General features: G+C 47.6%; 1 protein-coding gene across 3 annotated transcripts in view; it reads right to left on the minus strand.

Moving 5' to 3' along the window:
* The window catches only part of LOC111150571 (zinc finger protein 674-like), an 886,492-nt gene that overhangs the window by 22,557 nt on the left and 839,634 nt on the right, over nt 1–24,301 (minus strand). The window contains exons 1-4 of one of the 3 annotated variants that reach the window (XM_022508058.1): nt 21,132–21,138; nt 19,028–19,072; nt 15,124–15,250; nt 14,727–14,822 (exon numbers count right to left, since the gene is read on the minus strand). The exons of 1 other annotated variant lie outside the window; for it this stretch is intronic. In XM_022508058.1, coding sequence (XP_022363766.1) covers nt 14,727–14,822; nt 15,124–15,250; nt 19,028–19,042 — 238 coding nt within the window. In that variant the 5' untranslated portion in view covers nt 19,043–19,072; nt 21,132–21,138. Of the gene's footprint in view, nt 1–14,726; nt 14,823–15,123; nt 15,251–19,027; nt 19,073–20,232; nt 20,261–21,131; nt 21,139–24,301 lie in introns of those variants that run through there. One more of the 3 variants, XM_022508059.1, reaches the window with a different exon arrangement.

Raw genomic sequence — 24,301 nt, forward strand, 5'->3', positions numbered from 1 at the left:
CATGATGGGATTGGGAGGGAGACAAACCATAAGTGACTCTTAATCTCACAAAACAAACTGAGGGTTGATGGGGGCAGGGGGGTTGGGGGGGTGGGGTTATGGACATGGGGGAGGGTATGTGCTATGGTGAGTGCTGTTAAGTGTGTAAACCTGGCGAGTCACAGACCTGTACCCCTGGGGATAAAAATATATTATATGTTTATAAAAAATAAAATTAAAAAAAAACATAATTGGCTAAAAAAAATGACTAGAACTGGCAGAAGAGGTACAAAACATGAATAAATCAGCAATTATTTTTAAAAATGATAAAATACACTCTGTGATCAAAAGTTTTGCCCTAAAAAAGGGCATCCTATCTAGATATTTTTGTAGATGATATCACCTCACAAGAACAGGTATATATCAGCCAATACAGTTTCAGGAAGTAGAAAAAGAAGGAAAAGTACCCAGTATGTTTTATGCAGCCCATATAACCGTGTGTAGCAGAGTAAGAGGACAGCACAAGGAAAGGAACTCTAAGCTCCTTTTCCTTTCTAAACATTAATGCAAAACTTTTAAACATGAAACCAACTTCAATGAATTAAAAGAAAATCCTTCACAACTAATTAGAGTTTAGCACAGGAATGCAAGAACAGTTCAGTATCAGAAACTCTAGTAATAAAATCCACCACATTAACAGATCAAAGGAGAAAAAATTATCTTCTCAATAGATGTGGAAAAGAAGCATTTGAGAAAATACAACATCCATTCATGATTTTTTTTAAAGATTTTATTTATTTATTTGAGAGAGAGGAAGAGCAAGCGATCACATGTGCAGGAGAGGAGCAGAGGGAGAGGGACAAGCAGACTCTGCACTGAGCACAGACCCTGATTTGGAGCTTGATCTCATGACCTCGAGATCATGACCTGAGCTGAAATCAAGAGTCAGATGCTTAGCCAACTGAGCCACCCAGGCGCCCCTCACAATTTTTGAGAAAGTCTTAGCAAACTAGGAATATAAAAGAAGCTTTTGGTGAAAGGGAGCTTTCAAAATACCAAAGCAAATATACTTAATGGGGAGTTGGAGAAGCTCTCTCATCTCTCTGTGCCTCAGTTTTCTCATCTATAAAATGAGGATAACAACTAGCCTAGTTAATAAAGTTGATCAGAGGATTAAGTATGTACAATGTATCCAGAACACAGGAAGCATTCAGATACTCCCTATCATTATATTACTGTCACCGTCCCATTATTTTCATTAAAATCAGAAACAAATAAGGAATTCACTGTCACTGCATCTATTAAACACTACACTACAGGCCCTGACTAACATAAGATAAAGAAAGAAAATGTGTAATTGTTTTTCTTAAGTTTTTATTTAAATCATAGTTAACATGTAGTGTAATATTAGTTTCAGGAGAATTCAGTGATTCATCACTTACATACAACACCCAGTGCTCATCCCAACAAATGCCCTCCTTAAACCCCAGCAACCATCTAGCTCATCGCCCCTCTCACATCCCCTCCAGTAACCCTCAGTTAGTTCTCTATAGTTAAGAGTCTCATATGGTTCACCTTCCCCTCTTTTTCTTTCCCTTCCCCTGTGTTCATCTGTTTTGTTTCTTAAGTTCCATATATGAGTGAAATCATATGGTATCTCTCTTTCTCCGACTGACTCGTTTCACTCAGCATAATATACTCTAGCTCCATCCATGTCATTGCAAATGGCAAGAGTTCATTCTTTTTGATGGCTGAGTAGGATTCCATTGTACATATATATACCACCTTTTCTTTGTCCACTCATCAGTTGATGGAAAAATATATAATTGGAAAGGAAAGGACAAGATTGTTTTTATGAAGAGAAGTGTTTACACAGAAGACTCAAGAGAATCTAAAAACTACAACTATTAAGAAAAACATCTAGAAAGGTTTCTGTTCACAAGCTGAATATATAAACATCACTAGCATTCTCATGTACCAGTATTTACCAGTTAGAAACTGTTACAGGGAAAAAAAGATCCCAGTCACAACTGCTATAATAACTAAGAGATATCTAACAAAAGATGTGCAAGCACTTCCTGAAGACAAATTCAAAACACTACTGAATGGCAGAAAAGAGAAGCTGAGTTAAGAGTTCGCTGATGGGAAAATTCAACAGTGTGAAGATGCCAATCCCCAGTCCACTCCTAGCTCATCTCTAAACACAGTGCAATTGCATTAGGGATCCCGAACAGGGTTTTCCATAAACTTGAGAAACTAATCCTAAAATTCCTATATGGACGACCAATGAGTCAAAGGAGATAAGGGGGAGTCATCCGACCAGCTACTACGAACATCAGTAATGGTAAGAATGGCAGAGCAGCTGACGTTTATATCGCATTCACTAAGTGCCAAGCAGTTTTCAGGGCTTCCCATTTTTTTTTAACTCATTAGAATAATGATAGTGGCAGAAGGACAAACAGACCAATGGAACAAAATAGAGAGCCTGGGCACAGACCCACGCCTCTGAGGAACTTGACCTCTGACTGAGGCATCACATACCATGGTGGAAAGAGTTCCATATGTGGCATGAAATGAGTGGGTGTCCATGTGGTGGAAAAAGTTGAACTAAGGGCTCCTTTCTCACGAGTTAACATAAAAACAAATTCCAGGCAAATTGTAAGAAAGTAAAAAAGTAAAATTTTCCAGTGTTAGAAGAGTACTATGTGACAATATCTTTATGACCGCAACCAAAAAAAAAAAAATTATTTCAATTTACACAAAAAGCACCAACTAATGAAAAACTGATAAATCTGATTACATTATAATGAAAACTTCTCAAAAAACACCATCAATAACCCAAACTAAGATACTGACTATACACAAAATTGGAATCTAGAATATATTAAGAAGTCACTTAAATCAATAAAAAAAGACAAACACCCCAACAAAAACACCAAGGATATGAAGAGCGAAGCCACAGAGAAGGAAATCCAAACAGCCAATGCCATTTAAATGATAAATATCTTTACTAGAATGGAAAATGGAAATTACAATAAGATACCAAATCATACTTAACAGATTACTAAAATGGAAAGAGTGTGCCCACGCTACAATTTTATATATAGAATGGAAACACTGCCATCAGTGCAAAAAGTTCTACTGGGCGGCACTTGTCTAAATCACGCCCTGTCTGTACTAACAGTTCAGCCACATAAAGTTACAGAGCTTTGCACTTTAACATCGATGCTTCCTGTTCAAAACCTCAAGTTGCAGACATTTCAGGAAGCTCTGTCTGCCCACCCAGCTGCAACCCATGCTCTTAGGGAATTGGCTTAACATGGTATTAAAACCCATGTAAAGCAACGTGACTATAATTAATAATACTGTATCATGTATTTGAAAGCTGCTAAGAGAGTAAATCTTAAAAATTCTCATCACAAGAAAAAAAAAAGCTCACTCTTTTTATTTCAAAGGCTGGTAATACAATTCTACCAAGCGCTTCTCCAGTCCAGAGCCCCTTGTAGGACCTAACAGGAGCAGGTCAAAACCACTTCATGTCCCTCAGCACTAACATATACCTCAAGAGGTTAAGGTCAAAGAAGCTGAGGAAGAAGACTGCTTCCGGGAGAGCTGTGGCAAAACCACAGCATTTTCTCTCTCCAACATTATGGGTGGGAGGAGTATGTTCATCTGACCCTGAGTCTAATAAGGATTTCAAGTAGACAATGTGCTTGACACATGTCGGCTAGAGTTTGGGGGACACAGAGGACTTGGCACCTAGTTTGCTCCCAGAAAACCTCTAAGTGTTGGTGGGCTCAGGCAGTCCGTGGCAGCAAAGAGGTTGCATCGGGGCTAAAGAGATCAAGGTGCTGGACATGTATGGATGGACACACAGACACACAGACACACACTACAGGGCTGATGTGGCCCCTTAGGATGTGAACAGGGCCGGGTTACCCTGGAAAGAGGGCTTCCTGCTAGCATCAAGGTGACCTCAGCAAAGAGAGACTGGAGGTGTGCCATGGGGCTGGAGGTTTGCTAAACGGGATTTGCTAAGCGGAGATACGCTAAATGCCTTGCTGGAGTAGAGACACTGCCTATAAGGAGAAAATTGCAATCAGGGCCCTAGCCAAGGCATCTCCAAGGAAACCACAAAAGTGCCAAGGACAGGAAGAATTGGTCTTTGGAATGTGCCGTGTGCAGAGGACACCAATACCGGATCACATCTTTATCAGTCAGGTCAAACTATTTTTGTCCTTTGTACCTCCTTCCTTCCTCACTTGATTCAGCCAGGGAGCCAGAGATGGCCTAGTTGTGGAGTGGGGGATGAGGAGAAGGGAGAAGAGCTAGTGAGGAGAGTAAAGAAAGAAAAAGCTGAGCATGCTTCTTTTGCCACGAAAACTGCTCACCCAAAGCAGTGAAGCAGGCATGGGCTGGGGGAGAGATTTTCCTTTCAGTGAAGTTCACAGTTTTCACTATTACATGTCACTGGACCTTTAAAATGAGAATGAGGCTACCAGGGACCCTCAGACATTAAAAGGAGAGTAAAAGAATATTATGAACACCTTTATGCTAAGAAATGTGACAACTTAGGTGAAACAGACAAACCCCTTGAAAGACACAAATGACCAAAGCTCATTCAGGAAGAAATAGTATGAATAAACCAATATCCATTAAATAAATTGAAACTATAGTTTAAAGCCTTTCCACAGAGAAAACTCCAGGCCCAGAAGACTTCACTGGGGAATTCTATTGAGCATTTAAGGAAGAAATAATACCAGCTTCTATTCAAATTCTTCTGAAGAACTGAAGAGGGAAGAAATCCTTCCCAGCTCATTCTATGACTTCATCATCTTTTTTAAAAAAGATTTTACTTATTTATTTGAGAGACAGAGAGCAAGCAAGCATGCGAGGGGTAAGGTCAGAGGGAGAAGCAAAATTTTCCCCCGATGTGGGACTCGATCCTGGGACTCCAGGATCATGACCTGAGCTAAAGGTGATTGCTCAACCAACTGAGCCACCCAGGCACCCATGACTTCATTATCTTGATTGTGGTAATGGATTCATGTGTGCACACGTCAAAACTGACCAGGTTGTACAACATAAAGACGTGCAATTTCTTGTATGTCAGTTATACCACAGTAAAGGGGTGAAAACAGCTAAAGCAGTACTCAGAGACAGTCAAAGGTTTCCCAATGCTTACATTAGAAAAGAAAGCTGTCAAAGCAATGACCTAAGCTTCTACCATATGAAACCAGGAAAGGAAAAAATGCAATTCAAACTAGCAGAAGGACAAAAATAACAAAGATAAAAGCAAGAAGGAATAAAACCAAGGTTTCCATTACTGGCCACAATGGAGGAGATCTACCACAGCCTGCCTCTCCTATTGATTCTTGCAATGAATAACTCTGGACAAAATATATAAAGCAACTTCTTGAGGATTCTGAAAAAATAAACAATGCCGGCACTCTGAGGGGGAGTCGAAAGGTAGAGAAGCAGCTCATACAGTGGGTTTCCTTTTTGTCCCCCCTCATATTTTTGCAAGATTCTGTCCCCATGGCATATGAGCTCATCCAAGGGCTATATGTGCAGGGGTAAGGAAAGCCTTACACCAAAGCTTTAAGAACTGAACTAAACTAAGATTTAAACAGCTCCAGGGGGGCGCCTGGGTGGCTCAGTGGGTTGAGCCTCTGCCTTTGGTTCAGGTCATGCTCTCAGAGTCCTGGGATCAAGTCCCGCATCGGGCTTTCTGCTCGGCAGGGAGCCTGCTTCCTCCCTCTCTCTGCCGGCCTCTCTGCTTACTTGTGATCTCTGTCTGTCAAATAAATAAAATCTTAAAAAAAAATAAATAAACAGCTCCAGGGACGCCTGGGTGGCTGAGTCGGTTAAGCATCTGCCTTCGGCTCAGATCATGATCCCAGGGTGTTGGGATCAAGTCCCACATTGGACTCCTTGCTTGGCGGGGAGCCTGCTTCTCCCTCTGCCTGCCGCCCCCCTGCTCATGCTCTCTCTCTGATAAATAAATGAGTAAAGTCTCTAAAAATAATAATAATAATAATAATAATTGTTATTATAATAAAACCCACAGCTCAAGTCTGAGAGTAACACCAGAGTAACAAATGCATGAGACAGACCCAATGCAGGACAGCAAAGTCTTTGATAATTGCCCAAAGACTTAAATCACCACTCAAGTCTCAAACTAACCCTTGAATGGTGCATACACAGGAAAGATCCAAACAAGCATGGCAAAGTCTTTGAAAACTGAATTGAATGGAATTAACACCCACAGAAGGTGAGACAAAATTGGTGGTCTGAATCTAACCTTAGGTGTATTATGTAGTAAACAAAGGTTAAAAACAACAAAACCATCTCCATTATTCAAGAGAGAATCCAAAATTATTCAATGTAACAACCAACCAGCAAAGTCTGACCAATTCTTAAAGGAAAACACAATCCACTGATGCCAATCCTGAGATCACTCAGGTGCTAGAATTATCAAAGACATTTAAGCAACAATTACAACTAAGCTCTACGAGATAAAGGTAAATACACTTAAAATAAATGGATAAATAGAAATTCTCAAGATTACAGAAACTGTAAAGAAGAAATTGAAAATTTAGAACTAAAAGACACAATTATCTGAAATTAGAAAACCAACTCATGGGATGGACTTAGGAGAATGACAATGACAGAGGCAAGAGTCAATGAACTTGGAGTTAAGCTGACAAAGATGATCCAACCTGCCAACCAGCAGAACAATGAGGAAAAAGACTGGGAAAAACAAAAGAAAGGAAAAATAGTATCAGATACCTACAGGACAATATCAAAAGGTCCAATATTCATGTCATTAGAGTTCTCAAACGAAAAGAGACTAGTGTAGAAAAAAAAAGATTGGAAGAAGTAATGGCCAAAAAATTTCCAAATTTGGGGGCACCTCAGTGGCTCAGTTGGTTAGGCATCTGCCTTCAGCTCAGGTCATGATCCTAGGGTCCTGGGATCAAGCCCCACATCAAGCTCCCTGCTCAGCAGAAAGTCTGCTTGTCCCTTTCCCTCTCCAGCCCCCCATCCCCACTTGTGCTCTCTTTTTTGCTTTCTCACTCTCTCTCAAATAAGTAAAATCTTTTAAAAAAATACTTAAAAATTTAAAAAAAATGTTAAAGTCTCCAAATTTGGAGAAAGACATAAATTTAGATTCAAGAAGCTCAGCACAGGGGCACGTGGGTGGCTCAGTCAGTTGGGTGTCTGACTCTTGGTTTTGGCCCAGGTGATGATCTCTGGGTCAAGGGATCCAGCTCCACACTGGGCCCTCTACTCAGCCAGAGTCTGCTTGTCCCTCTCCCTCTGCTCCCCCTGCTCTCTCTCTCTCTAATGAATAAATAAAATCTTACAAAAAAAAAAAAAAGAAGCTCAGCACCCCAGAAAAAAATATAATCAAATTGCTGGAAAGGAAAGTTGAAAAAAAAAAAAAAAAAACCTTGAACTGCATATGAGGAAACAACGATCCAAATGACTGTTAAGTTATCATCAGAAACAATGGAGGCCAGAAGATAATGGAACATCTCTTTTTGTTGTTTTCAGAACTTTTTTAAGAGAAGGAGGGTGGGAAAGGGCAGAGGGAGAGGGAGAATCTGAAGCAGGCTCCATGCCCAGCATGGAGTGCCATGTGGAGCTTGATCTCACAACCCCAAGATCATGACCTCAGCCGAAATCAAAAGTCAGACGCTTAACTGAGCCATGAGGCACACTGATAAAGGAACATCTTAAAAATACTATAGGTGAAGAAATGTCAACAGAATTCTATATCCAGCAAAAATATCCTTCAAGAATGAAGATAAAATTTAAAAATTCACACAAGGAAAGTGAAGAGATATTGTCACCAGTAGATCTGTTGTAAGAGGAATGATGGATCTTCAGAGTGAAGGGAAATAATATCAGAGGGAAGCACAGAACTTCGGGGAATAAATAAAGAGCAGCAAAAAGCATAAAATATCTGCATAAGCATAACAGATTATTTTTCTCCTTTTGAAGTCTTTAAGATACGTACGGTAGTTGGAAGCAAAAATTATAACATTGTCTGGGGGGCTTAAAATGTATGTAGATATAATGCATTTGAAAACTATAACCAAGAGGAGATAAGGTAAAGGGACCTATACTAAAACTTCCACATATTGTTTGAAATGTTAAAACATAAGCCTGAGTAGCCAGGAGGAACTGCACTGTGTGTGGTCCCGAAGACTCCATTAACTCTAACCCTGGGGCAAGGACCATCTCCAAGCCTGGTGGGGGCTGCCTTCCTGCCCCCTCTAGACCCTCCTCCCCCAGGCTGCTTCCCAGGAGGAGGAGGCATGGCCCAGGCTCCTCTGAGGTGCTGGCTGCTGCTAAGTCTGCCAGAATCTGTTGCCATGGCAACCTGCTAGGTTACCAAGGCTCCCCAGTGGGACATCCTTGGAGCAGCTGGTGACATTTGAATACAGACAGTGTGTTAGATACCAGTACTGTATCAATGTGAAAGTTCCCAGTTGTGGGAATCCTGGTTTTTAGAAAATATACAGTGATGTGTTATGGGTGAAGGGACATTGGACCTCCAGTCTTTAACGGTTCAGAAAAGTGTATTTAAATATATGCCTATAGATAACAGACAGACATGGACACAGGACACAGCAAAGCAAACGGGGCAAAATGCAACCCGCTGGTGAATCTGGGCAGAATCAACAGGAGTCTTTGGTATTGATTTTGAACTTTTCTGTAAATTTTAAACTATATCAAAACTGAAAGTTATGAAAACAACAAAGCAAACTAAAAGACATGTCTAAGTAGGCAATAAAAGGTTAACTATGTATCTTAATCCCTAGAGCAACTATTGAACTAAAACAATGAGATATTGACAAAAAGTAAATATATTAAAAAGAGAATAAGTTACAAGTGTACTTCCCATACAAAACTACAATATCACTGAGATAGATTTTAAAAGACCTAAATAAATAGATACATCATGTTCATAAATTGGAAGACTCAAGGGGCGCCTGGGTGGCTCAGTGGGTTAAAGCCTCTGCCTTCGGCTCGGGTCATGATCCCGGGGTCCTGGGATCGAGCCCCACATGGGCTCTTTGCTCAGCAGAGAGCCTGCTTCCCCCCCCCTCTGCCTGCCTCTCTGCCTACTTGTGATCTCTGTCTGTCAAATAAATAAATAAAATCTTTAAAAAAAATTGGAAGACTCAATATTGTTAGCATTTCAATGATCCAGATTCAGTGCAATCCCAAACAAAATATCCGGAGGTTATTATGCAGGAACTGACAAGCTAATTCTAGAATTTATATGAAACTCTCAAGGATCTAAAATAGCCAAAATGTTATGAAAAGGAAGAACAAAGCTGAGGAGTCACACCACTTGATCTGAACACTTAATGTAAGGCTACAGTAATTAAGAAGTGTAAAAAAAAAAAGAAGTGTGGTATAGGCACACAGACCAACACATATGTGTTCAACTGTTTTCAACAAGTGGACCAAGGTAAACCGATAGAGGAAATACAGTATTTTCAAAAATGCTGCTGGAGTAATTGAATACGTTTAGGCAAAAAGAAAGAACACTGATCTTTACCTCACACCAGGTAAAACATACTTCCCTCATTATGTCCACTGGCCTAAATATAAGAGCTAAAATTGTAAATCTTCTGAATTAAATCACATGAGAAACTCTGTTACCATGGATTAGAATGAGAATTGTTTAATAGGGCACAAAAGGCATGGATCACAAAAGCAAAGCTTGACAAACTGGGCATTATCAAAATAAAGCATGTCTTTTTTTGAAAGATCATATTAAGATAAAAACAAGCCACAGCCTGGGAGTAAATGCACAGAAAACACACAGGTGCTACAGGACCTGCATGCAGAATATATAAAGAACTCGGAACCATTTGATAGTAACAAAAATGGCAAAACGTTACCACAGACAGTTCACCCAAGACATAGAGATGGCAAATAAGCACTTGAAAAGATGATGAACATTAGTTAGAAAGACTAACAGTACTCATAACACCAAGTGCTAGCAACGATGCAAAACACCTAGAACTCTCGCACTGTTGATGGTTGACACGAATGGTACAGCCACGCTGGGAAATGGTGTGGTGAGGTCCTGTGAAGTGAAACATATGTTCACCATATGACCGAGTAATCCCAGTCTGGGTATTTACCCAACAAGATAAATACATGTCCATACAAACATCTGGACATGAAATTTCATACCAGTTTCTTTCATAATAACGAAAAATTCAAAAAATTCAAATATGCATGAACTGCTTAGTGAATAAACAAATACAACATAGGTAAATACAACATAATTTACCTTCGAAAAGGAACAAAATGCTAATATATCTCAAACATGGATGAACCTAAAAAAGCATCAAGTGAAAGAAGCAAGACACATGAAGTTTTTTACTATAAAATGCATTTATACGGTAGTGTAGAAAGAATAAAACTAGAATTATAGAAACGAGAAGAATCCAAACCCAAATCCCAGATATGGGAGTGAGAAAGAATTTTTAATTACAAGGGGCACAAGGTGATGCTTTAGGGGAATGAAGAGATCCAATATGTTGATGGTGTTGGTGGTTACATGATTAAATCTTTGTCAAATCTACAGAACTATACACCTAACAAAGGTGAAGTTCAGGATATATAAATCACACCTCAATAAACCTCACTTAAAAAAGGAACAGTCATTATCTGCATAAATATATAATGAAAATATGTGAAAAATATGTATATTATATTAAAACATTGTTGCATGTAACCAAATACCATATGCTGCTATTTATGAATTTCCTTTTATTAAAATATCTATTAAGCATTAAGACTAAACAACATTAAAAAGTTCTGACCTCTAGTTAATGATTTGCCTGTGGAAGTATTTAGGGGTGAAGCGTACCGATCCCTGAAACGTACTACGAAAGTCGTCACAAAAAGAAAGTACTGATGAAAGCACAGAGGAATTAGTACTTAGAAGACAAAGCAAATACAGCAAAACGGTCACTGTAGAATCTAGGGGAAATTCTGTGGGTGTTCAAGCTATAATTCTTTCACTTGTCCGCTGTGAAAATTTTTGTAATAGAGTGTTGGGGGGAAAGGCTAGATAAAGAATAGCAAAGTAAGGGGCCCATGGGAGACTCAGTCATTAAGTGTCTGCCTTTGGCTCAGGTCATGATCCCAGAGTCCTGGGATCAAGCCCCGCATCCGGCTCCCTGCTCGGCGGGAAGCCTGCTTCTCCCTCTCCCACTCCCCTGCTTGTATTCCCTCTCTCACTATGTCTTTCTCTGTCAAGTAAATAAATAAGTAAAACCTTAAAAAAAAAAAAAGAATAGCAAAGTAAACCCAAAATATGCAGAAAAAAAGAAATAAAGGTAAAAGGAGAAGTGAGCAAAACAGAAAACAGAAGACAGGGAAAATTCAGAAAGGCAAAGACTTTTCTGTGAAAAGCTCAACAACATTTTAATGGACTTCAGACTTTGCAGTACATGTGAAGTACTATGAATCTCACTACATGGGATTAGACAAATCAGATTACTACAGTGAGGCCACTCCTGGGGCTAACTATTCCTAGATTTCTCTTATTTTAGAAGAACCAGAGAATTTTTTAAAAGATCTATTGAGAGAAAGAAAGAGGGAGAGACAGAGAGATGGAGAGGGAGCAGAGGGTAGGGCAGAGGGAGACGAGCAGACTCCCCGCTGAGTGGAGAGCCCAATGCAGGGCTCGAGCCCTGGACACCCAGATCACCACCTGGGCCAAAATCAAGAGTCACACACCCAACCAGCTGAGCCACTCAGAAGTCCCATCAGAACAACCAGAGAATTCCTGGGACCTGCCAGAAATTTCTTCCAGGGCCCAGGGGAATAGGCAGTCTGAGATAGCTTAAAGTCTGGAGGAATGAGAGAAGAGAAAAAGCTTTCCAGTAGTGAGTCCACCTGCTCCCATCGTCTCATCCCACCTGACCCCATGCTCCTGGGTGAGGCCTGGCTGTGTCTCCTGAGCCTTTGAACCCTTCCCAGGGGATATTTAAACCAGTGGATCCTACATGGCCATGGGCGTCAGATTATCTGCAGTGTGACTCACAGTGCAGAGAAACAGAACCACCCCGGGCTTTCTGGAACAATTACCACAGGATGGGGCCTAACCGTGAGGATCCTGAGAGGTCCACAGGTCACTACATGAATGCCTTGGGTTAACAAAGATGGTGGTAAGACCTATTTTATCAACAAAAATAGAAACAGTGGTAACATCTCCGGAAAGCTCCTGGGGGCCAGGCACCCTTTTTTGGTGCTTTACTTCATCCCCTCATTAAATTCTGGCAATCCCATAAGTTCTAGCATAAGCCCCATTCTACAAACAGGCAAAGGGGCTCTGAGGCGAGTGTGCAGAGGGACAGCTAGCGAATGAATGCAATCTGGCTCCAAAGCCAGAGCTAGTGACCGCCAGCTGTGGATGAACGCTGAACCTCCTCGCTCGGCCCTCCTCCAGAAGGGAAGATTATCTATCGAATGTCCCACCAGAGCCGCGTAGGTAAGAAGATGCAGGCTTTCTTTCTAGGGTTTTGTGTTCTAGGCAGAGAATAAGCCACAGACACTTAGGTAGGTTTAAAAACAGTTACCAGGGGCACCTGGGTGGCTTGGTCACTAAATGTCTGCCTTCAGCTCACATCATGATCCTGGGGTCCTGGGATGGAGCCCCGTGTCGGGTTCTCTGCCGAGCAGGAAGCCTGCTTCTCCCTCTCCCACTCCCCCTGCTTGTGTTTCCTCTCTCTCTGTGTCTCTCTCTGTCAAATAAATGGCCCAGTCGTTGGGCATCTGCCTTCGGTTCAGGTCATGACCCTGGCGACCTACGATTGGGCCCTGCGTCAGGTCCGATGAGAAGCCTGCTTCTCTGTCTCCCACATCCCCTGCTTGTGTGCCCTCTCTCACTGTCTCTCTCTGTCAAATAAATAAAATCTTTTTTTAAAGATTTTATTTATTCATTCATTTGTCAGAGAGTGAGAGCGAGAGAGCACACAAGCAGGCAGAGGGGCAGGCAGAGGCAGAGAGAAAAGCAGGCTCCCTGCCGAGCAAGGATCCCGATGCGGGACTCAATCCCAGGACCCTGGGATCATGACCTGAGCCGAAGGCAGCAGCTTAACCGACTGAGCCACCCAGGCGTCCCAAATAAAATCTTTTAAAAATAATAAAAAACAATTAAAAAATTTAAAGTTACCAAATGGAATGCAGAAATAGAAGCTTAGCTCTGTTACTTCCACGTTAATGTAACCAACAGAGAAACTACAAATAACTTAACAAGCATTGTGAAGAGCTGAAGAGAAGGCCAAGGTGTACTTGAGATAAATCCTGACTTTTCATAGAGGGAGATAAACTAGCAATCTCCAGAAATGTAGGTGTGAAGGAATTCCCGGGACCCAGGAGGTGGCCATCCGCAGAATGACAAAGAGAAACCCCGAGGAGAGGCAGAACTTGGAGGTGGGGCTAGGAATGTGCTGATAGGACACCAAACGCGGGGACAGCTCCTTCCGACATGTGCAGTTACTGGACTCAAGGACTGTGCCTCTGACTTGGCACTTCCTCCTTCCAGGCCACCAATGAACCGAGAAGGAGACTCAGCCACTTCGATTCCTGAAAACCCTGGAGGTAGGAAAAGGCAGGCCATGAGCAGAGCAGCAATGCTGACAAATCTGAACAAGGCAGCGGATATGGGGTTGATGGAGCATGAAGAGGACACTGTTCCCCCAAACAATCATGGGAGAGGCCGGTGCAGGCAAGCCCAGGTAAGCCCTGAGAGAAATAGGGTACATGGTCCAGCGAAGGCGGGCTCTAGGGAAGCCCTCCAGGGTGGGCGCCCGGAGTGGCCGCCGTAACGACGCCAGAAGACGAGGAGGACAGGCGTGTGAGGGTGTGTGGATCCCCACAAGGGGCCCTGAGCCAAACCAACCAAACCCACGAATGAGGAACGAGTCGCAGTGCCCAGGACGGAGGTGGCGCTTGCTGGAGCAGGCCACCTGGGAGGAATGTCCTCTCTGGATCCCTTGTGTTCTGAGTAAGGACAGAGATGACAAGGAAGACAGAACAGGTGAGTGGGAGGGAGGCGGTGTGGTAAGAGCAGGAAGCTGACGACAGGTGGAGTGGAGCTACAGTTACAAGAGACGGAGGGACTGAGAAGTGGGGACTCAATCCCATGAAGGCTGATGCTGTGGAGCACGACAGGAGCACAGAGAGAGCATGGGGGCTGCCCGGCCCCGCCAAGCTGGAGGCCACCAGCAAAGCTTTTGGTCCCCACCAGCTCCAGCAAGCCAGGCAAGATGACTTCCCGAGGCTGAAGAGGAATCCCAGCGTCAGCTGTAAAGGGCCCACAGGATGGCATGTAAAGAGGACGTGTCACACTGACACCACATCTCTTCTGAGGAAAAGGCAAATGCCCAAGGAAGGGAAACACCCTCAAGGCTTCCAGAAAGAAGAGGGAGCAGGAAAGTAACACTGGGGTTTAGAAATGGGATCTGAACAGTAGCGGTGGCCGCGCAGTTGGAACCCCAAGAAGGACAAGGGGGCTACAGAAGGCGCTGGGTGGGGGCATCATGTGGATACCATGGTGGCTGGTTTCTGTGAACCCAAGTCACGTCCCCGAGCCTAGGGGCTTTGTGAAACACTCCCAGGCCTGCCCCTGACACCCAGGTCTTGCTGACTTGACCTTCTAGGTCCCCGGCCCTGGCCCAACGGGCCCCGTCCGTGCTCACCTGGATGGTTCCGGGCCGGCGGCTCTCCCTCTGCCCCCATGGCCTCTTCTACTTGTCCCAGTCTCAAGACCTCATCTGGTTTGGCAATAAGGTATCCTGAAGAAGGAAAAGGACACAGGACGTCATTAGTAATGCCGGAGGTGTTCCAGAACCGAGACCCAGCCTTGCCAACCGAGACAGTCTGGCCTTGGTGCGGCCCCATGAGGACAGCTCTGTGCCCCTCAGTGCAGAACATTCACCAAGAGGACGAGAGCAAGACACCCCGGGTGGGACTGTAACTTCCTAGTGGCGAACCCGAGGCCCCGGCTCATTCTGGGCTTCAGAGGCACCAGAGCGGGTAGCAGCTGAGGTGAGCCAAATGCATGTGTCCCAGTCACCCTGCGCAGCCATCCCTCACCCACGGACACAAGGTGGCTGTAGTTCTCCAGCGTGACATCTCTGTAGAGGTTCCTCTGAGCGGAGTCCAGTTGCTGCCACTCCTCCAGGGTAAAGTCCACGAATACGTCCCTGAAGGTCAAGGATTCCTGCAACGGCACATTCTGTATGAGCCCAGAGTGCTGGGCTTGGGGAGCGGGACACTGTCCCATCCACAGTTTTCCACACATGGCAGAGATTTAATCCGGCGCCCGCCCCAGGAGACCCTGGACAGTGGAGGACAGATTGGCTTACCACGGAGCGGAAGGTCACTTGCCCAGGGTCACAAAGCAAGGAAAGAGGGATGAAAATGCATGTGTTCTGCATTCTACACCCATGTTTCTCAACACGACACTGCACTACCTTTCTCGACACAACTGTTCCCTGCTATTCCCTGCCCAATTTGAGACCATGTAGTGTATGGAATGCTTCTGTCACCTACATTATTTTAAACTTTATAAAGAAACAGAAGAGGTGGTAAAGATATCTTCCTCCAGAAATGCAATCTCAGCTCACTGAACACTGACCAAGCTGCTAAGTCCAGAGAATATCAAGATTGATAAAAACAGACACCTTTTCTGAACTGAAGGCACATCCGTCTGGTAGAGAAACACCATGTTTAGAAACGCACACAGGAAAGGGATAGAGGACAGGAGGGCCGGCTGCCTGTCCTTCAAGGGCAACGGGAGGGGCAGTATAGGGAAAAGAGAATAGAAAGAAGTCAGTTTTGCTCGGGGCGGGCAGAGAAGGCCTCGCAGAGGACAGAGAGCTAGGACAACAGTTATGAACACAGCTCCTCAGTCAGGACTGTGAGGTGACAGAAAATATATCCTAGTCTTGGCTCTAGGTCCCCATTGCAGAGCCCCCAAAACCCTTACAAGTCCCCACGTGAGAAGAATACAAGGAGCATCTCATGTTCTTATGAGGAGACTAGAGGTACACGGCGGGGGCTGGGGACCAGAAAGGCCAAGCCATGACTAGAAGCTCTGGATTTTCAGCCCCACCACCTTCTCCAGAGATGGAAGAGGGGCTGGAAATGGAGTTGACAACCGATCATCGTTGCGTTATGAAGCCGCCATAAAATCCCCATAGCATGGGTTTCAGGGAGCCTCCAGGTGTGGGAACGCATCCACATCTGGGAGGACGATGCTTGCCGAGTCCACACGGACAGAAGCTCTTGTGCTCAGGGTCCTCCCAGGCCCTACCCCATGTGTATGTTCATCCGGCTGTTCATGTGTATCCTTCCTCATATCCTTTAATAAACCGGAAATGTAAGTCAGCATGTCCCCAAGTCCTACAAGACGCTCTAGCAAACAGTCGAATCCAAGGAGGGGGCCACGGGACCTCTGACCTATGGCCAGTGGGTCAAAAGCCTGCAACTGGGGGCTGGCATCTGCCGGGAGGTGTGGGGGGCGGCAGTCTGGTAAGGATGGAACCCTTAACCTGTGGGATCCAATGCTATCTCTGAGGACACAGTATTCCAACTGAGTTATGTGTAGGACACCCTGCAGGTGTGGCAGTGTCTGGTGTGGGGGAACCTTCCACATATCAGTGACCAGAAGTGTCAGAGATAAAGTGTTCTCTGTGAGACCAGAGGAGACACGCTGGAGAAAGACACAGGAGAGAAGGGCTGGGCTGTTTCCATATAGAAGAAGGCCACAGAGTCACCCGACTGCTAATTGTGGCTAATCAGCCTGAGAGGTAACCAGAAGCAGGAGGGTGGGAGTCTGCATGGGCAGCAGATGGAGGTGAAAAAGGAAAGTTCTGTGTTTGGTCTTGGCAGCACCAAACAAATGCTCACTTTTCGGACGGCCCATCGTCCTATCAGAGAGAGAGCAAGACCCCCCCGCTGACACCCTGACACCCTGCCTGCTCCCCCTGCACTGACTGGTCTTCAGTCCGGGTGGCCTGGGTGGCACCCATGGGGCCCCAACAGGCCACATGGGGCAGCCAGTTTCCCAGAGCTGCCGATGGAGACGAGCCAGGACACACTTTGTGTGGCAGGACAGTGACAGGCAGGTGTCGCCAGCAGGAGGAGTGCTCAGAGCAGCCCACCCCTCCTGTCACCCTCCCAGGGGACAGCGCAGGTGTGAGGGACCATGACCACACTGGTGAGCAGAGGGGAACCACGGGCTCAGAGGCCCTCAGCTGTCAAAATTCATGATGCACAGAGCCTCTGACCTAGAAGCCTCACCCCCAGAAAGCTATCCTGCAGAGGATACCCGCTCACAAGGAACCAACAGAACCATACACGGCTAAGTACCACTGCATCCTCAATGTACGCCCCTGGCAGAAAGCAAATATATAATATGGTAGTTCCAGCCAGTGGAATGTCACAGAGCCATTTGTGCCAATGGCATACCACCCGGGGGTGATATAGCCCTTCAGGGTACAGTTGGCAAGGTCTGTAGAAACTCTTCGTTGTCACCACAAGGGGCAAGGGGCAGGGACACTGGCATCAGGGGAGTCCCTGGCAGGGTCAGTTAGATATCCTCCAACGCACACAACCGCCCTCCACAACACAGCACTGCCTGGCCCCAAATGTCAAGCATGCCCAGGTGGGAAAATGGGTTGTTCAGACACACAGTGAAATACAATGATTGTGGAAAAGTCCAGAATGTGTTGTACTATACGAAGAAGGAAGAGATCCAAAGTAAACGGCACTCTTACATGGAAAGAGATGTACACACATGATCTCTCCAAGATCGTATGAAACAAGGAAGGAGACGGGGCATGGGGTGACAGGGAGAATTCATTTTCACCTTTTGTTAAGCAAGCTTTTCATGTTTTACCATATACACCAATCATTTTTCACAGTGCTCAATTCAACGTATTAACCCTGTGTTCAGAGTATGTGTTTAGGATCTTGACATCCAGGGTCTCAAGTCAATCAGGTGTATCATTTATTTTCTGTAGCATCTTTATCAAATCCAAGGTTAAAGGGCTCTATAAAACCAACTAGTTTCCTTTTCAACTTTCAACAGCCCGGAAAAGCTAAACACAGAAATGATCTGGTCTTTAACATTTTGCGACAGTCATAATTAGTCTAGGATCTGGGACAGCCAATTCAAGTATGAATACCTATGACCCCCAAATCCAACTTCCCAATGTAGCCTCCATAAACACCTGCACTACTGAACACACACATAACGAGTCATCCAGGAGCCACCATGTAGAACAGAAAAAGAAAATTCAAAAGCTGAGTATGTACAAACAGAGCAACAGGTGAATGACACGCCCAGAGCACTGCACTAAATGGAAATCTTTCTGCGCTGGGGAGGACCACCACCCAGAAGAGAACCAGGCAGGAAAAGGAAGATGGCAGTGGGACTCGGACGGCACTTGTGCAAACACTCATCCAACAAAGCCTACAGACCCGTTTTCAGCTCACAAAACTGACGGAAACACAGCCACCCCACCCCATCCACATACTGTACCAGCAGGCACTCTGAGGAGAAGCATGGCACTGGGCACAGAAGAAACGGAGACGCTGGGACTCTTCCTAGTGCACAGAATGGCAAGCACAGATTTACTTTCATTATTTGAATAGAATAAAAAAGTAAACAGTGAGGTGGAAGCGAAGACACAGAAAAAGTGGGTCTCTGGGCTTCAGTGAGCTTCCCTGAGAAGCAAAAGAACAAAGAGGAGGTGCATTTCCCAGAGGAAGAAGCAGACGAGACCCATCACTTTCCTTCCATCTTTTCTCATTTTAGATTGTTGTTTTTTGTGGCGAGGGGAAGGACTGGAGAAACTGGAGCTGGATTACAGCTGGAATGGAAAACAGCCGCAGCAGAGAGGAGGGACAGGTCTGTCGAGCTTACAATCCAGATGTCCCAAAGCTGCCTCAAGTTCCCTGAAAACTAGAGGGAGGGGGATAAGGAACTTACCTGGGCTGTGGCCATCCTGTTCTGCCCTGGACAAAGGGCGGAGATCTAGGAAGACAGAGTGAGGGGGGTCGAGATCAGTGCGTTCAGCCATGAGACCATCCCCACCAGCCTGAGGGCAATCACCCGTGCACCTGGGGAGAATAATGTGCAGTGAGCCTGGAAGCTCCAGCCTGGTCCCTGGGACGTGGATAAGCTCATGTGGGCTTTGCACAGGACCTGTGTCTATGGGCTTCCAAAATGCCCAATGTGAATCTAGTTTCTCTTCCTAACATATATAAAAGCAGATTACAAAAACGCAGGTGTAGCACAAGCTCATTTGTTCCCCAATTATGTACACACTGAGGAACGGCAGTGTCCCAGAGTGGTTACTAAAATATTGACACTAGTTTTCTCTGACTGGCAATTTCAGTTCTCTTTTGTTTACTTGCATTTTTTAATGTGGATATGATCACTCATGAAACGGATTACACTGAGCCCCAGAGATGACAGAGCCTGGGCAGAGTCTGGAGGACAGGGACCCCTGCCTGTGGTTTGCAGGAGGGAGACAAACCAGGGCTGGAGAAGGGGCAGGGAATGGGGGGGGGGGCAGGAGGCAGAGAGGGAGGTGAAGAGCCCAGCACTGGTCATTCCCCGAGGAGCTGGAAGCCACTGACCTTGGCCGCCTGTGAACACTGCCCTTCACTGCCCTCCTCCACCCTGTTTCCGGCTGGTGACGTCCTCCTTTCCCGCTCTTCCCTGCTGGGCAGTTTTCTTTCTTTCTCCCCCCCGACCCTATTTTTTTTTTTTTTTACAGATTTCACTTATCTATTTGGCATACAGAGAGTAAGAGAGAGAGAGAGAGAGTGCAGGCAAGCAGGAGACGTTGCTAGCAGAAGAAGGAAAAGCGGGGCACCTGGGTGGCTCAGTGGGTTAAGCCTCTGCCTTCGGCCCGGGTCATGATCCCAGGGTCCTGGGATCGAGCCCCGAATTGGGTTCTCTGCTTAGCGGGGAGCCGCTTCCCCCTCTCTCTCTGCCTCTCTGCCTACTTGTGATCTCTGTCTGTCAAATAAATAAATAAAATCTTAAAAAAAAAAAAAAAGAAGAAGAAGAAGGAAAAGCAGGCTCCGCACCCAGCAGAAAGCTCCAATGGGGCTCAGTGCCAGAACCCTGGGATCATGACCTGAGCCAAAGGCAGACGCTTACCCACCTCAGCCACCCAGGCACACCTGCTTGGCAGTTTTCAAAACAAAGTCTCCGCAAGGAGTTTCTGCACAGAGTAGCTGCTGTCATCCCAGCACCCCTGGGGCAGCCTCAGGACACCAGGGTTCAGCTGCAGGCAGCTTAACGTCTCATGCTCTCAGACCCAGTCACAGCAGCACCAAAACGAGGCAGCAGAACCAGAAGACGGCGGACCTCTGACTACTTGAAAATTTTACCAAGGCGAAAAGAAAACCATAAAAAAGTGTTAAAACCATAAAAAGTGCACTGTACTCAGACCAGGGGAAGTGTCAAGATTTGTGTACAGGTGGGTGTCAGAAACAGCAAATTGGGAAAAAGGAGGCTGTTATTGCTGTGCAACACAGGCATGTCAGCAGAGGAGACAGTCCTGCGAGGCTGGCAGTGTCACTCGTCACCCTGATCCTGCCCTTGCAGGACGGGGGCAGGCCCTCGGCCTCATGGCACCGTCCCTCCATCCACTTGAACATTTCATCTCTCTCCTCCGATGGGGTCCAACTGCCCACCGTCACAAGACGGGCATGCTCTCCCTCAGCTGGAGGAGGGACAGAGGCCACTGCAGGTCCAGCTCTTCTTGGACCTGCTCATCCTCTAAGCCTCCACCCCCTGCCCTAGGTCCCGGGTCTGTCCCGGAAGCCTCCACCCCCTGCACTGGGTTCTGGCTCTGTCTTGAGTCCCTGCCATTCTGCCCTGAGCTCTGGGGTTGTGCTCTGAGGCTCCTCCCTCTGCCCTGGGCTCTGGGTCTGGGCTGAGGCTCCTCCTCTCAGGCCCCTCAGAAGAGCTCTCTTGTTGCTAAGGATGCAGGACCCAAGGATTCAGAGACAAACGCGTTTCAGCTGGGACCATCCCTGCGGCACCACATCTGTGCCTCTGACCCAGGGGGACTCACCTTCTGAGGCCTCAGACTGGCTCTTCTCTAGACTCGGAAGCCCAGGTGCAGGTGAGCTGGGACCCGCAGTCGGTGAGCGGTGGTCCCAGTGACGCACCCCGCTCCTGGAAAGAAGGACCACAGAGGAGATGCAATCAGCAACCCCTGGGATGGAGTGAAGCTGAGGAAAACTCCAGTGTTTTACTTCATGCGAGGAAGCCCAAGGCCTCATCTGAGTTTGAAGAGCGATGTTTAGTAGGACCCTATCAACACCAGACAAGGAGCTGAGCACTGCCTCTGCAATCAACTCACTGCCTGCTCTGTCGCTTTTATTCGTCCAGTGAAAATGGGGAGGGCCCGCTCTGTGCCTGTACTACGCGCTGCAGATCCACCAGGGAACAAACTCGTCAGAGGTCCCCGACCTTGTGGAGCTCTATTCGAGCAGGGAAGGCAGACAGCAACCACAAACTTGGTCAATTTCGGAAACGTTAGTCAGAAAGGCCAAGCGCTTAGGCAGGGGGGGAAACAGGCAGAAGGATTCCCCCGGGGTTGCGTAGCTGCGTGACTTGGGACAGGTGTCTGAGCCTTTCTGTTCTTGCCTCCTCGCACTAAAACGAAGATAATCGTAGCACCTGCTCACAGGCCGTCAGGAAGATGAGTGGGGACCGCAAAGGTGCCTCGCACTTACGAGGCACTCAGCAAACTCACTGACTGTATCACTCGCCTCCGCCCGCAACCCGATGCCCGCACTCGGCGCGTCGCCCAGTGCTGCGAGCCCGCGGAGGCGCGAACCCACCAAGCCCCTCCCTCCCCTGCAGCCCGTGTCCGCTCCGCCTTCCCGTACTTGACTCCCACAACCAGACGGTCGCGGCGGATAACAACAACCGGCGCGACGGCGCGCCGCCCTCGGGTCGGCGGAGCACTTCCGCTCTTGTCGCCCCACAGCCCGGGGTCGAGACGCGGCGCACGCGCACGGAGACGGGGCGAGGGGGCCGGGGCCGCAGTGTCGATGGGCAAGATGGGCCGTGTCGCGGACAGTGATTCTGTCGGGGTTCCTCTGCGGCGCGAAGCGGCGACCAGAGCGTGCGAACATTTTCCGCGACGAGTCGCACATTCAGGCGCGAGACGGGCGGGGACGGGGAGGGAATGGCGCCTCCGGGCGGCGAGGCGCCTGCGGAGGGGTTCAGGGGCTCCACTCCCGCTGCCTCGGAGGCCGAGGCGCTGTGTCCCGCGCCGTTCTGCTGCGCACCGGCCACCCCGCAAAGCCACGCTCTCCGCTTCCTTCAGCTCGTCGGAATAAGAAACGGTAGCGGCTCCCGCGGCCGTCCTCAGCGGCACAGGGGCGCGGCCATCTTGGGGGCGGGGCCGTTCCCTGGGAGCAGGGCGGGTCCGGGTCCGAGGGAGTCAGGCCCTGTCGGGGGAAGAGTCCGGGAGGAGAGCCTGGGCGCGGGGCTGGAGGGCTGCCACACCCACAGACGCGGACGCCTCTGCCCGATTTCCTGAAAGAAATCGTGCTGCTCCAGTTTCAGGGACCCCGGGCGTCCTGGGAGAGTGTGGTTTTGCTGACAGCACCGCCTAAAGAAGCAGAGAGTTTTGGTCTCTGACAGTGGCAGCCAGTGGTGGCGTGGCCGCTAATAAGGCCTGTCAGTGCCGTTGAGGAAAGTTTGCTGTTTCCGTCAGGGTGTGGGGAAAAGAGGCCAAGTGTGTGGCGCCCTTGTAGCTGCCTGGGCCCCGAGCAGAACCCTGGGCCGTGCGTGGTCGGGTCTCAGGTCGGATGTGCCCGATTCCTTGTGAGCTCGAGCCACAGGTGCCACGCACTGCGAGGGAAGCCTGTGGCAAAAACCGTCACGCAGTCCCGCGTACACGTAGGTAAGCTTCCACGGGAACATACTGCTTTCTCCCGGTCTTTCCCTTTGCCTTGTAGGAGTGAACTAAGGTTCCCCGGTGGTTTGGGAGATTCCTAGCCCGGATCTACAGCGCAGAGTTCTGGGAAGTGACGGCCCAAGCCTTTAGGATCCCAGGGGAAGAGCCCGCTTTCCCTGAGGCGCGTGAGTGGGTACTGCTGCCCGCTGTGAGTGCATTCCGTGTGCGTTTGTAAGTGACGGCCAGGCTTGGAGACGCCGCCTGTTTATTTCTAGAGAAGAGACCTGCTGTCCTTCTTTTGGGCCATCACCGTGGGGAGGCAGGAAAGGTTGAGCAGAGTTGGTATGCTAGTGTCCCGAGCACAGCTGAGAAACCCCCAGCTGCAGAAGTCCCTGGTGCTGGGCCCTGGTCAGACTCTCCCGGATCCTCGTAAGACACGGGCAGGTGCTCTCGCAGAAAGACTAAACCGAGCGGTTGGCGTGGGGCCTGGGGAAGGACACGTGTTTGTTACTCAGGCAACGGTAGCATTTCTAGTGTGGCTTCGCCATTTCAGACCCGGGAAGCATGCAAGGTGTCCTTCCGGTCCGGCCTCTGCCCGGGATATTCGGGTAGATCGGTGCATAGGGGAGAAGGCTCGTCTCCAGCACTTTCTGGCCCCTTGGGTCACAGCTGAGGACCACCTGCCCAAAGGGCTGTTGTGACTGACATAGGGCGCATCTTAGAGCCCCAAGCCCAGGATTTAGCCCACGTCAGGCTCCTGGTTTGTGCTGGTGGTTTACGTCCTCTGGCACACACTGGGTAGCATGTCGGTGCCATTGCTGTACCTTCCCATAGCGTGGGCTTCCCCTTTGCTGCCTTCTTGCACAGTCGTGCCCGTGCCCGGTTCCATCGTTACCCAGGGTCACCACTCATACTCATCTGAAAACATTTTTTCCTGTCGGCCACTAGACTTCTGAGGAAGTGAAAATTAATTATAAAGGGTAAACCCAGGAGTCCCGGATTGCTCGAGGCCCGTACATTCCACGGAAAATCCTGTTGCAGGAGCACTGGTCGTTGTCTGGCTCCTGGGAGACCACCACTAAGCCCCTGTCACATTCTGCCTAGTGAGACTGTTTGTAGTCTGAGCATCGCTGTTCCAGTGTGGCCCGAGAGCGTCTGCAGACAGTGTGACTCAGGGTGAAGGTCTGGGTTTGCCTGCGTGAGGCCCTGGGCCGTGCTGTATTAGTTTGGCCTCTGGAGGGCGGTAACCTGGTCACAGGGATGCCGCTTGCCTGCACAATGTCCCAGGGAGGCCCCAGACCCCGAGGCTCGGGCCAAATTCCCTGGCT

Source organism: Enhydra lutris, unplaced genomic scaffold, assembly GCF_002288905.1.
Source record: "Enhydra lutris kenyoni isolate GAN:26980312 unplaced genomic scaffold, ASM228890v2 scaffoldscaffold23, whole genome shotgun sequence".
Classification (NCBI taxonomy): domain Eukaryota; kingdom Metazoa; phylum Chordata; class Mammalia; order Carnivora; family Mustelidae; genus Enhydra; species Enhydra lutris.